Source organism: Protopterus annectens, chromosome 10.part0 (assembly GCF_019279795.1).
Source record: "Protopterus annectens isolate FY-2018-M chromosome 10.part0, PAN1.0, whole genome shotgun sequence".
Lineage (NCBI taxonomy): Eukaryota > Metazoa > Chordata > Ceratodontiformes > Protopteridae > Protopterus > Protopterus annectens.
The window spans coordinates 393,586,000-393,604,869 of NC_056744.1; the positions used below are offsets into that span (position 1 = coordinate 393,586,000).

Here is an 18,870-nt window from a genome sequence, read left to right on the forward strand (position 1 = left end):
CGCTAGGATCCGCCACATAACACAAGCACTCAGGTCACTCCAAGGCAAGTACAAATATGACTCAGTCATTGTCCATGCTGGTGTGAATGACCTGAGACGTACCTCCCTGGACTACATGAAAAGAGACATAGAGGAGCTCTCTGAGCATGTAGCCCTGAGACGTACCTCCCTGGACTACATGAAAAGAGACATAGAGGAGCTCTCTGAGCATGTAGCCCAGGCCAGTATGACCCTGACCTTGAGTAACATCTTACCCTCACCAAGAATGATGCCACATTATGAAGACAAGATGATCAATTTCAACAATTGGCTTAAGTATTGGTGTCATTCAAAGGAGATCCAATGCCTGTCAGCCTGGGATGACATGCTCGACAAGCCACGATGCTTCGCTAGGGACGGCTTGCACCTGTCACCCCTGGGCTTTCGGATATTGGCAAAGGCTCTTGCTAGCCCCATAGTGCCTTTTTTAGGCAAGGCTCAAAAGACAAACCCACCTCCATAGGTATCACAAGGGATAAGAAACTAAGAGTAATGCTACTCAAGTAATGCTACTCAACGCCAGAAGTCTAAACCTCAAGATGCACGCACTCGAAACTCTCCTTAGCATGGAAAACATCGATATCTCTGCAGTAACAGAAACCTGGTTCAAGGCTCTCGAGAGCACCCCAGCACTACCAGGTTATACCTCATACCATGCTTTTTGGCCCCAAAACTTGGACCGAACCACAAAAGGAGGGGGAGTATCAATATTCGTCAAAGATACCCTCACCTCCAGGTTGGTGGCACAGCACGAAGCATCAGAGACTATCCATGTGCAACTAACAGTGGGTAAAACTGCCTTCCAGTTTATAGCCTGCTACAGACCACCCTCCCAAACACAGGAACCCCACTCGGCCTTCCTGAGAATACTGGAAAATATGAAGGTCTCTCCAAACACCATTATATTGGGCGATTTCAACTACCCAAACATAGACTGGGAGCATTACTCTAGCTCCAACACCCTAGCCCAAAGGTTCCTAGAATTTATAAACTCAAATGCTATGGAACAACTTGTTACCACTCCCACAAGAGGGGAAAACATACTGGACCCGATCATCACCAACATGGGGACACTATGCTCCAGACCAGAAGTGTATCCCTCACTGGCAAGATCAGACCATAAACTAATCTCACTGGATATTCACATCCCGACCCCACCCCCTGCCCAGAAAACCACAGTGAAAAACTTCTCTAAAGCAAATTTCACACGCCTCAAAACCGAGACGGAATCCTTCAGAGCCCCCGGGCCTGTGGAAAATACAGCCCAGACCGCAGAATCCTTTATAAACGCATTCTATGAACACCTTCAGGAATGCATGGATCATGCAATCCCAAATAAAACCAAGACCCAATCCTCCGAAGGCAGATGTCCTGTCTGGTGGACCCCAGCCATAAACAAACTATACAATAGAAGGAGGAAGCTACTACATGATAGAGCAAAATCCCAAAAAGGGAAGGCATCTTTGATCAGTATTAGCAAAAAACTACGGGCACTCATAAAATCGTCTAAGGCCAGCTTCGAGAGAAAAATTGCACAGGACACTAAGGATAATCACAAGGCTTTCTTTAGTTATGTTAGGAACCTGGGTGGGAATTCCCAGATATGCTCAGAATTAGTCCAAAATGACAAAAAATACACCGAGCCCACAGACATTGCCAACATCCTAGCTGACAGGTTCAGTGCAAACTCCCCCCCCCCCCACCAAAAGGGCAAATATCTATTCCAACAGAGTGCTGCCCACCTGACATCTCAGATGCTCAGGTAAGAGCCGCCCTCTCCAAAGCAAAAAGCACAGCATCAATGGGACCAGATGGTGTTTCGGGCTGCATCCTACATGAACTCCAAGAACAGCTAAACCCAAACATAAAACTACTGTTCAGTCTTAGCCTTACTACAGGATATGTACCCAAAGAGTGGCGTACAGCAACAGTGGTCCCTCTCCACAAAGGAGGTGCCTCAACGGATCCTGGAAACTATTGCACCATAAGCCTGACTAGCTTGGTCTGCAAAGCTATGGAAAGGATCATCATGGACCTCATAAATAAAGATATTGGGGACCTACAGACACTGGATCCTACCCAGTTTGGCTTTGATAAGGGCAGATCGTGCCTCTTAAACCTGGTCGATTTCTTTGAAACAGTCACCAAGGCCATTGACGAGGGAAAGGTGGTCCACACAGCCTACCTGGACCTCGCAAAAGCCTTCGATACAATACCCACTCGGACATTGTAGATAAGCTCACCAGCTTAAATATAAACCCCTATGTCACTAGATGGGTTGCAAACTGGCTCAAGGACAGAACCCACATGGTTAGAATTGCTGGAGCCATGTCAGACTCCAAACCAGTTACAAGTGGCGTCCCACAAGGCTCAGTCCTGGGACCTCTCTTGTTCGGTATATATTTCTCGGCGATACAGGCCAACACGGAAGGACTGTGGCTGACCAAGTTCGCAGATGACTGCAAACTGGGCGCCATAATCAACTCTCCAGCCGACACAAGCATCCTCCAAAAGGGCCTCATAGAAATAGACAACTGGTGCCAGAGCCATGGCCTCAAGCTAAACGACAAAAAGTGTATAGTCGTCCCCTTTGGCAAAAACAAAGTGCCCACAAATTACCACATAGGTGGTAATCCATTAAGTACAGAAGAAGTCATTAGGGACCTGGGGACCCAAGTTGATAGCAATCTCTCATTTGACATCCACGTGGCCAAAGTGGTTAGAAAAACATTTTATATAGCCCACCTAATCATGAAGGGATTCGCATCTAGATCAGGGGAGGTCATCGTGCCTCTTTACTCATCCCTCATCAGGCCCATAATTGAGTATAATGCCCCTTTTGGGATGTACCTTACCAGACACCTGCAGCAACTGGAAAGACCCCAAAAGTACCTCCCCAAGAGGATCAAAGGGCTCAAACAGATGCCATATGCTGCCCAGTTAAAGAAACTCCAGCTCTACTCAGTGGCATACCACCTGCTCAGAGGCGATCTGTGCCTGACGTATAAAGCCATGTCCAACCCGGAATTATTGGACATGCTGCACCTCAGAAAATCCAAATCCCATCGAGCTACGCGCTCGAGAGACTTGAACCTCAGCACTGAAATAAATAAGACATGCTGGAGGGACAGATTCATAACCCAGAGGCTCCCTTCACTCTGGAGTAGAATCCCAGTCCCGGTTAGGCAGAGTCCCACATTGACTCTCTTCAAGAGGAATCTTGATGAGTGGATGGGAGATCGTAGGTTTACCCCTGCTATCACTTCTGTTAGACAGAGGCACAGTATACTAACCTCAAAAAAAGGCATAGCAAAATTCATTTAAAACGAGTGGCGAAAGCCAAACACACTCTGGCTAGGCTTATAAATGCCCTAGGGCAGATAGCCTAGTATGAACCTATGAGTACCATCTATTCCTGGAGACTTTCCTGCAGATTGATTGTACAATGCCATTTTTATCTCATCTCCTCCTATCTTAACTGTTAATTGTTGAGCTTCATGTACATCTATATCTCTGCCTTCATGGTTGGCGAGCACTGTTGGGCACAAGCGTTTTTCGCTTGGTCAAAACAAGCAGCTCACAGTGGGATCTAACAAGGCTAGCAGCAAGGGAAAGCATCTTTGTGGATTGCAAAGTAGATAGGGGGGACATGATTCCACTTTTTATAAAGTATTTGCAGACGGCAAGGAAATGCATCAAATTATGAGTATGGATTACAAACAGATGGGAGAAGAACGTATTAGCATTTGCAGATTTACATAATTTCTCATTTACACATCATTAGTATTCGCTTTCTTAAGTTTATTCACATCTCCCTCTCATTAGCGTAAATGGCCTCTATGAATCGCACCTTTGCTGCAGAAACAAGCAGGCAGAATGTATTGCCTTTACGCATTTGCATAACAGCTTTGAATGCCACCCATAATGTCTAGAATGAGTGTATTTAAAAGGCCCCAACGATCTTCAGTTATGTGTGTTGCCTTTGTTGGTTGAAATGCAGCTTATTTTACCTCAGAACAGTTTTGCTTGTGGTGAAATTATTAATGCACTTCTTTAAACATATATATTTTTAATTTTGATGCTAATTTGTAATCAGTTAACATGTTTAAGTTTGATGGTCTTCGTGTTTCGCTGTTGCAGTCATCACATTTGGGTTATCCCTGCCAGGGTAGCCCTCAGTCAGCCTAAATACCAGAGGCTTAGTATTTCTGCGTCCATTACTGTCGCTTCAGGACTGACGTCAGGTCATCAGTAGTATAAAGTAAGGCAGCCGACACCATTACATCAGTCTTTCTCGGCAAGGAGCCCGAAGCAGAAGTAGTTTGCACGAGTGCCAGTTGGCCGCTACCTGAGTTTTGTTTTCCGAATTGAAGTTGAAGTCTTCTAAAGCTGTGTACCCTGTTGGGGATCCTTTTTTCTTGCTCTAACCAATGTCAGAAAAAGTTAACAATTGTCTCGCCTGTGGAAAGCAAATACCACACCGACACTTTCATTCTTACTTCATCACTTGCTTAGGAACAGAACACAACGTCCCCCCCACTGTCGCTTTTGTGCTTTGTTCAACGCCAGAACTATATGTCGTCGGGCCCTTATTGTAGCTAGATAATTTCGATGTCCTTCAAGGATGCATCTGCAGTCTTTACAAATGGGTTGTCCTGTCGTCAGGCAGCCCTTCGGTCGGCCAGATTCCAAAGTCTGGGTCTGGCTTCGGCTGGTGTCGCACTTCACCCGACGTCATTGCGGCAGTCATTCGGGTATAAAGGCATCAGCCGACGCCATTTTCCTCAGTCTTTCTTGCCGCGTGGCGCCCGAAGCAGAAGCTGTTCGCAAGTGCCGGTCGGTCAGATCCAGAGATTACTACTACCGAATACTACTTCGAAGACTTCTATAAAGCTAAGTACCCCGTTGGGGACTCTTTCTTGCCTCAGCTGATGTCAGAGAAAGTTAATAACTGTTTATCTTGTGGGAAACAAATACCTCATAAAGATTTCCACTCTATTGCATACATTGTTTAGGCCCAGACCACGGCGTAGCAGCTTGTCTAGCCTGTGCTTCTTTAACCGACGGACGCTTAGACGCCGCCGGACTTTGCTGAACAGATTTTCGGCTCCGATTTTGCCTACATTATGCCGTCGGATCCTCCGACTACGCAAATAACCAAAAGCAAAGAAAAGGACCGACACTCCCGGTCCGCGGTGTCGGCGAAAACCCCTGTTAAGCAAACCACGAGTGTCTCGGTTTCGGCCGAAACCGAGCAAGCGGTTCTTTCTTCAGCCGATAACTTGCCTTCTACCGAGGCCTCTTCTAACCTGGTAGAAACGGCTTCTGAAATCCAACCTTCTGTTGCGATTTCACAGGATTTATCAGACACCATTCCCCTAGATATTTCTACCCCTGCACGTGGAGCTGCTAGGCCTCCTCCAGCTATGTCTATTAAGGCCCTTGCCAGGGCTAAAGCAGCCAAAGCATCAAAGCCTGTGCCTGCCAAGCCCCCCTCTCACAGGCCCAGCACCAGCTCCCATATGCTTTCTTTGGCAGAGGATCTCATCTCTTTAATTCGTGGAGCCCAGCCTCATCCAGGCAGGGCCTCTCTCCCTCCTCCAGAAAAGAGGCCTAGAGCAGAGCCCCCTGAGCCAGTAGCCACAGATGATTCCTGTGATGACTCAGATCATACAGACCCTTCTGAGGCTTCTTATTCTCCTTACGAAGACTCTGATGCTGAGGAGTCCATCCCTTCAGCCTCTCCTCCTGAGGAATTTTCCTTTGGGGAAACCTTGCATGCTATGAGGGAACAATTTCAGTGGCAGGGCCAAGATTTCTCAGACTCTAGAAAAAGGCTTAGGACCTTTCTACACTTGCCACAGCATAGGCCTTTAGCTATACCTCCAGTTCTATCTGTTGTTGATGATGCATTTAATGATGCTTGCACTGCTCCTGATACTTTACCTCCAGCTCCTGCTAAGCCCGATAGGTACTACAGGGTCCCGGACACTCATCACCACTTATATAAGGCTCCTTTTGCAGATCCAGAGACTATCTCCCAGGGCCCTAAAGTTGTAGCAGCTACTTCTTCTAAAAACCCCTCCCCTCTGAAAGGGAATCCAGGTCCTTAGAGAGATGGGGTAAAAAAGTTTACACCTCTACTACTTTGTCAGCTAGAGCTTTGAACTGCCAATTTCATATGATTCAATATCAAGAGTTTATGCTTGACCAGTTGACTAAAAAGCTGTCCTCAGAAGAATCTTTAGATAAAAGTATGTTCAAGAAATGTTACATAACATACAGCAGGTTAGTAACCATTCTTTAAAATGTGGCTATGATGCACTGGAGGCTTCCTTTAGATCAGCCATGACTGGCACAGTTATCAGGAGGCATGCATGGTTGAAAGAACAGGCATTACCAGACCATGTCAAATCTAAGCTTTTGGATGCACCTATGGACAAGGTCAATTTATTTGGTGCCCCGCAGCAGGTACTAAAAAGATGGAAGAGAAAGCAAAATCTGTGCAAACAGTGAAAGATTTCTTACAAGTTCAACCTCCAAGGTTTAGCAGGAACTGGCCCTCCAAGAATTGGTCCTTTCCGGACTCCTCTAAGGCACAAAGAGGCAGGAATAGGCTCTAGAGGCAGAAACCAATCCAGGGGTGCCTACAGGGGTCGCCAGTGGCAGGGTAACAACCAGCGAGGCACGGATACAGCCACCACCACTACAACAACTCAATCACAGTGACTTGGCGGTGGCACCGCCTACCAGGGAACAACTAGAAGCACCCTTAGGCGGAAAGCTAACATTATTTTCAAGAAACTGGCACTGCATTACAAGAGAAAAATGGATTTTGCAGACTATAGACAAAGGTTACAGGTTCCATTTCCATACACTACCAGGAAAGAGAGGAATGCCAAACCTACCACCTTCTCAAAGGGCAGAAGCTCTAAAACAAATATCTCAATTATTAAGAATGAGAGCTGTGGAAAAGGTACCATTTATGGAGCAAGGAAGGATTTTACTCCAGGCTCTTCCTGGTACCAAGAAAAGAAAACAAATGGAGACCTATTCTAGACCTGTCCGCTTTAAACACATTCCTCATTGTTCCAAAATTCAAAATGCTGACCCTACAGCAGCTTCTTCCCATGCTGGGCAAGGAGTCTTGGCTGGTAACTCTAGATCTCAAGGAGGCATACCTGCACGTCCCCATAAGACCAATTTGCAGAAGATACCTCAGATTTCTTGCAGGATCAGAGCATTATCAATTCTCAGCATTGCCCTTTGGCTTATCTACTATGCCCAGAGTGTTCACGAAATGCCTGGCATCAGTAATCGCTCATTGCAGACTTCAGGGAATTCAAATCTATCCCTACCTGGACGACTGCCTGATACAAGCGGACAACAAAAACAAACTAACAGAAGACTTACAAAGAGTCATCTACCTGCTGCAAGCCCTGGGATATACAGTCAATACAAAAAAGTCAAGGCTGATTCCATCCCAAAGAATAACCTTTCTGGGTGCAGAACTGGACACATCAAAACAAATGGCATTTCTAACTGCAGAAAAGAAAGAGCAACTTCCTCTCTACTTCTTGGCATTAACAAAGCAGAGCCATCTAACTGCAAGAAAAGTGCTACAAGCTCTAGGCTTCATGGCATCCTGCATAATACTGGTACCTCATGCCAGGCTGCATATGAGAAAGCTACAGTGGTACCTAAAGAATTTGTGGTCCCAGCACAAGCACAGCCTAGAAACCAAAATTCCAATGATCCCATGCCTGAAGCAAGAGTTCTTATGGTGGGCTCAGGCCTGTCAATCAAACACAGGACTGCCCTTCTGCAAAAGTCAACCAAGACAAACCATCACGACAGATGCCTCAGACCTCGGTTGGGGGGCACACATGATGGGCAAGTGCTTTCAAGGCCTATGGACTCAAGACCAGCTGCATCTGCACATAAATCTAAAAGAAATGATGGCAGTAAAATTGGCAATCCAGACATTCAGACCTTTTCTCCAAGAAGGCCAGTTGATGATAAGGACAGACAACACCACAGTTATGTGGTACATCAACAAACAGGGAGGCACACACTCATACCCTCTATGCCGGCTGGCACTGGACCTATGGGATGTGGCTCTGAGCTACAACATTCAGTTACAGGCAATTTATGTACCAGGGAAGGAAAACATTCTAGCAGACATATTAAGCAGAACTACAACGGATGCCCACGAATGGATGCTGCATCCGGACATCTTCAAAACCATCACAAGAGAATGGGGATTACCACAAATAGACTTGTTTGCATCCCCTTTCAATCACCAGTTGAAGAAATTCTGCACAAAGACTTACCACCCACTTGCTTGGAAGGTGGACTCCCTATCCTTCAGTTGGAAAAGCCTGACAGCATACGCATTCCCACCACTTCCTTTGATGCACAAGGTGCTTCTCAAGATCAAAGAGGAACGTCCGAGGATCATTCTGATAGCCCCAGACTGGCCAAGACAACATTGGTATCCACTGCTGAGGAGCATGTCCCGGGAGCAAATATGGACACTGCCCCTGATCCCATTACTGCTGACTCAGAACAACTACAACATTCTGCATCCAAACCTAAAAACTCTGCAGCTAACTGCCTGGAACATTACATAGCACAATTAACCCAAATTTATCCCAAAGGGTTAAAGACATAATCCTGGAGGCTCGTAGACCTTCAACAAGAAAGAATTATGCAGCAAAATGGAAAAGATATCTCATCTGGAGTACTGCAAAGGGGCAAGATGTGACACTGGTGAACATAGCCAACATCCTGGAGTACTTGGCGGAACTCTTCCATACAGGCCTGTCCTATTCCTCCATCAAGATACATGCATCAGCTATTTCAGCAGAGTACAGCTTGGATCCTCCTGTCTTCTCGCATCCTCTGCTCAGACAGTTTATGAGAGGAATTAAAAATGTAAAACCTCCCAGGAAACCTCCATTGCCAGCATGGGACTTGAACTTTGTGCTAGAAAAACTGACTCTACCTCCTTTCGAACCAGCAGCTACAGCAGAATTGCAATACTTATCCTGGAAGACTGCTTTCCTGCTGGCAATAACTTCAGCAAGAAGGGTCTCTGAACTACAAGCATTAATGGCAGTACAACCCTTCCTGATCTTCCATCAAGATAGAGTGTCCATGAGAACAAATCCTACATTTATGCCTAAGGTAGTATCCAGAGTCTCTTTAAATCAGGCTATCCACCTTCCTACATTCTTCCCCAATCCACAGAACAGGGGAGAAAAGCTCTTACATACCCTGGGTGTACACAGACAATTACGCTACTACCTGGACAGGACAAAAAACAATAGAAAAACTGACCAGCTTCTGGTAGCATATGCAACAGGAAAAGAAGGAAAACCAATTTCTAAACAGACAATCTCCAAATGGATAGGAAATTGCATTAGATTTTGTTACTCCTACCATGGAAAGAAAACTCCAGAGAACATCAGGCCTCACTCCACAAGGGCTACAGCCACTACCACAGCTTTCTTACGAGGAGTGGCTACCAAGGACATTATTGAGGCTGCTACTTGTACCTCCGTGCATACATCTGCCAAGCATTATAACTTACCTCTATACTCTAGATCCCGTGCTGGTTTTGCCACTGCTGTTCTGCAAGGGAACCTGACTACACCATAATCTATTCTAATTTCCTCCTCCCCTAGTTTAGCTATCGTATTCTACCCATTTGTAAAGACTGCAGATGCATCCTTGAAGGACATAGTACAGTTTTGTACCTACCATAAATGTAGATGTCCGAGAGGAATGCATCTGCAGTCAGGATTACCCACCCTCCTTCCCCACTGAGGTACTCCTAGGGTACTTACCAATCTTCAGCTAGCTTGGGGGGGATCTATTATGGTGTATTTGTTTGTATATATGTACATACATGCTTATTTTGTGTGTTTGCTCTCTACTATTTGGAAACTTTGGCATTTATCCAAATTTAGCCATCCAAGAGGGCAACTGGCATCTGGGGCAAGAAACACTGAGGAAAATGGCGTCGGCTGATGCCTTTATACCCGAATGACTGCCGCAATGACGTCGGGTGAAGTGCGACACCAGCCGAAGCCAGACCCAGACTTTGGAATCTGGCCGACCGAAGGGCTGCCTGACGACAGGACAACCCATTTGTAAAGACTGCAGATGCATTCCTCTCGGACATCTATATTTATGGTAGGTACAAAACTGTACTTTCTCAGTCCTCGATTTCCGATATGGCTTCAGTAAGCCATCCGACATCAGATCTTCCAAAAAAATGTAAGGATAAAGACAGAGACAGACCGCACAGGTCCAAACCTACCAATGACGCTTCCGTTAAGCTAGTCGTCAGTTCTCTGATTCTCAGTGAGGCACTTATGCAGCCCCTGATGCCTGCTTCTGTGGATTCATAGGCCGCTACCAAGACCCTTTTGGAGTCTGGTATGCCACAGAAATCTTCATCGAATAAGGACCCTGCAGTTGTCTCTACCTTGGATGGGTCCAGAGCCGCTGAGCAGGCACCGGCTTCCGAGGAAGTATTTTGCACTACCAATTCTCGACACAAACCAACGAATTCTTTTGCGTCTTCTATTCTTTCGAAAACTACTGAGTTTCTAAGGCCCAGGGTACAAACCACACCCAAGAAACTGACGATCCCATCTCAGGTACCTGCTTCCTTGCCTCAGTCTCAAATACTTAAAATGTCGGAAGACCTTATAAGGTTGATCAGGGGAAGCCAAGCTACCCCTTCCAAAAGAAAAAGAGATTTGTCCCCAGTAGTCTTATCTGAACAGGAGTCCGATGACTCCGATGCCTCTGAATATGAAGGCATGCAACCCCTCTCTGCTTATGAGGATTCTGATGCAGAGGAATCCATTTCTTCAGCCTCTCCACCCGAAGATTTTTCCTTTGGGGAAACCCTTCATACTTTAAGGGAGCATTTCCAATGGGAATGTCAGGACTGCTCTCAGTCTAAAAAGAGACTCAGGGAATTTTTAGATCTTCCACAGCACAGACCCCTGGCCATTTCTCCTATCCTATATGTTGTGGATGATGTTTTCATGGAATCCAGTTTGACTCCTGACACCCTCCCTCCCGCTCCCAGGTTAATCTGACAGGTATTACAGAGTCCCTGACTCTCACAAATTTCTTTTCAAAAATCCTACTGCTGATCCTGAGGTTATCTCCCAAGGGCTTAAAGGAATTAAAGCAACTTCTGCTAAGAATCACACCCCTTCAGATAGGAATTCCCGATCATTAGACAGATGGGATAAAAAAGTATACACCTCTGCTACTCTTGTTATTAGAGCACTAAATTGTCAATTCCATATGCTAAAATTCCAGCAGCATACCATGGAACTCTTCAAATAAAAAATATCAATTTTTCCTGCTTGTGCAGAAAGTAGAGTTGCAAGACTTACTGCATTCCGCAAGTCAAGTAACTAAGCACACCTTACACTGTGGTTTTAATGCCCTAGAAGAAACATCTTGCAGGGCAGCAGTCACCGGTTCTGTCCTTAGAAGGCATGCTTGGCTTAAGGAACAGCCCTTGCCAGACCATGTCAAATCGAAACCGTTGGATGTACCGTTGTACATAGACAACTTATTTGGCACCAAGGCAGAGGTGGTCTTAAAAAAAGATGGAAGAAAAAGCTAAATCTATGCAGACAGTTAAGGATTTCCTGCAGGTCCAGCCACCCAGGTTCAGTAGGCATTGGCCCTCCAAACACTGGTCCTTTCTTGCCCCCTCCAGGTCAGTTCAGCCCAGACTCCAGGGAAACAACCCCCAAACAACAGCCAAAGGGAATGCAGAGATCAAAGCAATGGAGTACCTCCACTTCTAAACCAGGGAGTGCAAAGCCACCCCCTCAAGGTAAGAACTCAGAATGACTCTCCACTTCCACCCCCTCCCTCTGCCCACCTGCACTTGCCCCTGGGAGGAAAACTCTCCTTCCATGCAAGCACCTGGGCCCACCATTACCAACAACCGCTGGGTCCTCAACATAGTGTCCCAGGGAAAAAAATGGAAAGGTGGCAAATGCGAGCAAAGCTGAAGACCTGGAACACAACTTCTGCACCAACAGTAGCAAGAGTACAATCGTTTTTTATTAACTAGAAATGAGCGCTTTCGGTAGAGAGCAATCTCCCCACCTTCATCAGATAACCTGATAAAGAGGTTATCTGATGAAGGTGGGGAGATTGCTCTCTACCGAAAGCGCTCATTTCTAGTTAATAAAAACCGATTATACTCTTGCTACTGTTGGTGCAGAAGTTGTGTTCCAGGTCTTCAGCTTTGCTCGCATTTGCCACCTTTCCGTTTTTTCACTGGTTTGGTTTTTGTATTTATTGTCCCAGGGATACATATTTTCTTTCCACACACTACCAACCCCAAAAGGGTTCCCAGATCTACCTCCAAACCAGTGGGCAGAGGCCAAAAAGCAAGTCCGTTTCCTGCTGTCCATGAAGGCAATAGAACACGTTCCTGCAGAACAGATACTGTACTCCAGGCTCTTCCTGGTACCCAGAAAAGAGGGCACCTGGCACCCCATCCTCAATTTATCCATTCTAAACACCTTCCCGGTGATACCAAAATTCAAAATGCTCATCTTTCAGCAACTACTACATATCCTGTCCAAGGATGCCTGGCTAGCCACCCTAGACCTAAAAGAGGGTTACCTATACATCCCAATCAGGGAATCATGCAGGAAATATCTATGTTTCAGGGCAGGATCTCTGCACTTCCCTTTGGCATATCTGCTGCTCCCAGAGTTTTCACAAAATGCCTGGCTCCCGCCATTGCTTTTTGCAGGCAAAGAAATATTCAAATTTACCCATACTTAGACTGCCTAATTCAGGCAGACAGTCAGGAAAAGCTGCTCAAGCACCTGGCCTTTGTAAAAGACCTACTGACCTTCCTAGGGTACACTATCAATTAAAAGAAATCCATAGTAGTACCCACCCAAAAAATTATATTCCTGGGAGCAAGCCTGGACACAGCATCCCAGATGGCATTCCCTACACCAGAAAAGCAAACTTACCTGACAGCCTATTTCACTCAACTAGCCACCAGATCCCAGTTATCCGCAAGGAAAATCCTGCAAGCTCTGGGCTTCATGGCATCTTGCATTCTACTCATTCCATATGCGTATGAGGAAACTTCAGTGGTTCCTAAAAAGCCTTTGGTGACAACAGTCTCAAGCCCTGGAAACTCGTATACCAATGATACCTTGTCTAAGGAAAGATTTCCTTTGGTGGGCAGCAGCATGCTACCACAAGGGACTACCCTTCTCACCACCCCACGCTGCCCAGACCCTCACCACAGACACAGCAACCAAAAAGAGATGTTAGCTGTCCAGCACACATTGACAGCTTTCAGACCCCTTCTCTCCCCAGGGGCTCTACTGATCAAAACAGACAACACCATAGTGATGCGGTATATCAGCAAGCAGGGAGGGACTCACTCCTACCCTCTTTGCAGGCTCGCCATGACCATTTGGCACACAGCCTCAGCCATGCAACTACACCTCTTAGCACAATTCCTGCCAGGCTCTCTAAACTCTCTGGCAGACAACTTAAGCAGAAATCTTCTGGACCCACACGAGTGGCAGCTAAACCAAAGAACTTTCACCCTTTTAATTCAGAAATGGGGCACACCAAAGGCAGACTTCTTTGCTTCCCACTCCAACCATCAGTTCAGCAAGTTCTGCACCAGGGCGCCTCAATGCATGGCCTGGAAAGTGGATGTTTTTTCTTTCTAGTGGGTCAACCTCTCATTCTATGCATTTTCCCCCAGTACCTCATTACCAGGGTACTGCTCAAAATAAAGGAGGAAAAACCAAGGGCAATCCTGATTTCGCCAGACTGGCCACACCAGCACTGGTACCCTCTGCCACCATGGCATCTCCCTCAGATTCCAACACTCCTGACCCAGAGGGAAGGAGAATTCATGCATACCCAATTGCAGACACTCAATTTGGCGGCCTGGCTTATTCCCTGACCAGGGTACAAGCTGCCAATCTCAGTAAACAGGTTCTAGATATTATACGTGACCCCCCCCCCTTCTTATTATAAGGAACCTTTTGGTATTTACTTTCTACTGGTGGGGTTCTTCCACCATATCCTGGCTCCCACTTGGGGACTCCTGACAGGGCAAGAAAAACTGATATAATGGCATTGGCTGCCTTACTTTATACTACTGACAACCTGACGTCAGTCCTGAAGGGACAGCAACCGACACAGAAGTACTAAGCCTCTGGTATTCTGGCCAACTGAGGGCTACCCTGGCAGGGATAACCCAAATGTGATGACTGCAACAGTGAAGATACTCGAACATCTACATTTAGGGTAAGTGTACACAACTGTACTTTGTTTATTCAGTAATATAATTTTCACTCTACTTTTCATAAGGTTAAAGGCACTTGCAATTTGCTTAGATGGTTGTGCTTGTGCAATAAAGATGTGATAACCATGTGTCCTCCAATTTTTTTTAATTACTTTATTATTAGTTTTAGAGTTTTACTTTGTGCAAAGCAACTTACCTTAACACAAACATAATGAGATTGAAATTTCTCCCTGCAACTGTTTATTTTATAGATTCCAGTGCTGCTGAGCAACAAACTGACAAGGGAATGTTGCCTATTGTTTTATCTGAACTAGAGATTCCCCTAGGAAAGGCATTGTCTGCTGTACTAGAAGTGGAAATGAAGACTGCTTTTGGTCAACTTTGGGATGAGGTGAGTTTTGCTGCATGTTGCTTTGCCAGATTTTAATAAACTTTGCTTCTAGCAATATTCTTATCAGCATATAAAGCCCCTTTCTCACTTAAGGTGACATCAGCAATCTATTTTTTAAAAGCACTACCTGTTGCAACAATTTACATTTGAACTATGTTAATATTGCAAGGAAACAACTCCTGTATGAAGAGACCTCGGTGGAGATATTTCCATCCACAACTGCTTTTTCTCATGTTTTGTTCATGGGGTTCAAGGTCACATCAGTCAATGGTAAGAGTCATATCTAGACACCTCTGGGTGTCCACCCCTATCACATTTGTTCTTCCATAGCACACGAATGCACATAAACTCACACCTGTGGCCACTTTATTGCCTCCTGTCCACCTACTGCATGTACTAGGAATGTGGTGGGAAACCAGGCCACCTGGAGAAAACCCATGCAATCACAAGGGGGACATCCAGACTCCACACAGAAGAATACCTCAGCCAAGAATCGAACTGGAGAATCTGACGTTGTGAAGCAACAACACTTCTCACTGTATCACTGTGCTGCTTGTGTGTGTCTATATATATATATATATATATATATATATATATATATATATATATATATATATACACACACACACACACATGCGTGTGTGTGTGTGTATATATATATATATATATATATATATATATATATATATATATATATATATATATATATAAATGTGTGTGTGTGTGTGTGTGTGTAGGTGTGCTATCAAAATCTTGCACCTGCAATGTGCAAGTGTTCATGTATCTAACCCAAAATGTCGGAAATCAAATCTACGACTGAATATGACCGAACAAGGTATTTCAGGAAAGTCATCATGTCAAGAATGTTGGCTTTACCGAAAATGGGGCAAGTCGCCCTGCGCCCCCTACACCCCCTGCTACATATATATATATATATATATATATATATATATATATATATATATATATATATATATACACACACACACACACACACACACATACAAACTCCAAGATCGGACTACAGTGAGGGAAAGTGTACATTTCCCGATCCCCACTATAGTGCGATCTGCATTCAAAATGTTAAATCTACAACAGCAAATGCTAGTGTGCATTTGCTGTTGTTACTTCAACATTTTTTTTTAGTATTTTAAAATGTTGAACTAGGGTGATCGATGTTTCCAACTGTGGGACCCTTTGATATAGTAAACGTGTGTGTGTGTGTGTGTGTGGATATAGATATAAATAGATTTGTTAAAGCCCCTCTGACTCTGCCGCTGTCCCTATGGAAAGTTCCAAATGCCATGTCTAATCCCCTGGGAACCTCAGTAGCTCCTCACCAGTCAGCCCCACCTTGTCCCTTTGGTGGGCTTGTCCTCATTCCACTGATGACTTGGAAAGTTAGTCTTTTGGCAAAATTCCTAAAGCTGAGGAGCAAGGACCCTATGGGTAGCCAAATAGTGAGAGCCAGATTCCAGCAGTTGGTCATAATCCCTGTCCTGAAGAAGCAATGTGCAGTGATGCTAACGTAGTCTTCACTCATTCTTTTGAACTGCTGGGTGCAAGGCCTCTGTTGTCCACTGGGGGGTGCACAGACTCCCCCTGGGATAAGAAGGCTGGTCATTAGTCACTTCACCATCTGCAACAACTGGCCCTACTAGCGGTTCGTGTCTGTTTCGGACTTGGCGACTTGTGTCTTTGGGTGCAGATATGGATGCTTTACCCTACGGTACACTATCCAGTTGGATTCACTCGGGTATATCTTAGTAAACAATAAAGCAATATTGTGTGTGTGTGTGTGTGTGTGTGTGTGTGTGTGTGTGTGTGTCTCTAACAGCTAAGCTTCATAGAAGTTTAATGAAAACCTGATGAATTGCAATGTAGAAACAAGTTGCAAATGCTAATGCCGAGTGGCCAGAATAACAGACTGAGTACATAGCATGGCGTCTGTTTGCTTTCTTTTGTCCATCTTCTTCTTTTAGCTTTTCCCGGTTAGGGGTCGCCACACCAGATCGTCTGTCTGCTCACGATTTGCAGTAGAGTTTTATGGTGTCGAGTTACCAGCCCAGCGACCAACCTTCCACAGAAGGCACACACATGCACGCACTCACGCCTAGGGCCAATTTAGAGTGTCCAGTACACCTACAGCACGTCTTTGGGATTTGGGAGGAAACCCACGCGACCACAGGGAGGACATCCAGACACTGCACAGAAGGCACCCCAGCCAAGGATTGGACTGGAGAGCCTCTTGCTGTGAAGCGACAATACATTTGCTAAATGCAAGTGGCAAAATACTTTCATAGATGTTTTTAAAAAAAGGTTTCCATTAGCATAATATTGAAAAGGTAAGCTAGACAAAGTAGATGAGCTGTGAGCTCATGAAGGCATTTCAGGTACTAAAGTCTTTTATTCATGGCATGAATATGCTCTTTGCATTCTGTGTCACAGTACTTGTATGCAAAGTATGGAAACCTCTTGTTATTTATTTTTAATCTTTAAACTGTACTTTAGTCATTTGTGTTCTACTTGTATTTTAAAGTATATACCTTCATTTGAGCCTGCTGAAATTATGATTTATCTTGCATTTCAAGACTCACCTTGCTTATTTTAAACTGTGGTTTACCTTTTTCTATGTCTGTTGCAGTGCAGTTAAAGAAATCCAGCTGAAGTGTAATTCATATGGTGCTATGGCCATCTTTTTATTTTCCTTTTTTTGCCCTAAAGACACTGGTCAAAGATGTAACATTAATGTGCATATGCATGTAATGCATTCAGTTGCAAACAGGAACATGGTGCTTAGCATAAGGATCATTGCTGTAGTCCATTCATGAATGAGATTGAAATTGCCAGGCAGTGAAAGTCCATGACCTCAGACCCGAGTAAAGGATTAAGAAAACCCCAAAGTATTACAGTGGCTAAGGCAGTCCTGTTCCCTAATTAGGCACCTAGTTTGTAATGCTTGAAGAAAAGAATGTAGAGAGAAGTACAGGTGACAGCTTCACAAATACTGTGAATGGAAACATTCTTTAAGGAAACTGCAGTGAGAGCAGCTAATTCAGGTGACTGGGCTGTTGTTTCCAGCTAGGATGTTCCTTGAGTATTATTAATATTTTAACTACCATTCGGATAGAATTTCTTGGATACGGGCTTGTCCCTTGTTCTTGACGTGAAAGAGGTAGTCAACTACTCAAGATTGTCTGAAATCTAGGGTTCTATTAATGTTTCCCTGCTGAAGTAAACTTCATAAACATCATTTGCAGTCCTTTTCATGCATCACTTATTTTTTTTTTATTTAAATTGTCACAATTTCTCGTGACAACTTTTTTACTTGTCCAGCAATTTTTGATTGGTAAGCTTTTTTATTCCATTTTCTTTGATATGTTATTCTTGTGCTTTTTAAATTTTCATTTTGTTATTGTTTCTACAATAGTCATATAGATAATAAGCAGTTTAGTTCTTCAGGAAGGTCATCAAAGCAGTGGACTAGGGCAACACTGTACATACTGCCTACATAGGTAGGTACTAGGCTATTGGCCCTAGGGGCTATACAAGCCTAGACAAAAAGGTACCCTGGCTTTTGCCACCCAAGAAAATTATTTTCTTGTGCCCCTGTCAAGCAGAGCCACAGAGGTGATCCCTGCTGTGAATTTCCTATTACCCATCCAATCATCAAGATTTTTCTTGAAGAGTGCTAATGAGGAGCTCTGTTTGACATAGCTAGATGTTCTTCAAGGATGCATCTGCAGTCATCACATATGGGTTGTCCTGCCTCAGACAGCCCTTCGGTCGGCCGGATTCCAAAGTCTGGGTCCGGCATCGGCTGACGTCGCCCTTTCCCCGACGTCAGAGTGCCTGGGGTATAAAAGCGTCAGCCGACGCCATCTTCCTCAGTCTTTCTTGCCGCGTGGTGCCCGAAGCAGAAGCAGTTCGCAAGTGCCGGTCGGCCAGCTCCTGTAATTCAGCTACCGAAGACTTCAAAAGCTAAGTACCCCGTTGGGGACTCTTTCTTGCACCAGCCGATGTCAGATAAAGTTAATAATTGCTTAACTTGTGGGAAACAAATACCTCATAAGGATTTCCACTCTTACTGCCT

At 44.9% G+C, this 18,870-nt stretch overlaps 1 protein-coding gene across 1 annotated transcript in view; it reads left to right on the top strand.

Annotated features, from left to right (window-relative positions):
* The window catches only part of LOC122814162 (transcriptional protein SWT1-like), an 881,598-nt gene that overhangs the window by 63,814 nt on the left and 798,914 nt on the right, over window positions 1-18,870 (top strand). The window contains exon 2 of the mRNA XM_044086775.1: window positions 14,638-14,777. Coding sequence (XP_043942710.1) covers window positions 14,638-14,777 — 140 coding nt within the window. The remainder of the gene's footprint in view (window positions 1-14,637; window positions 14,778-18,870) is intronic.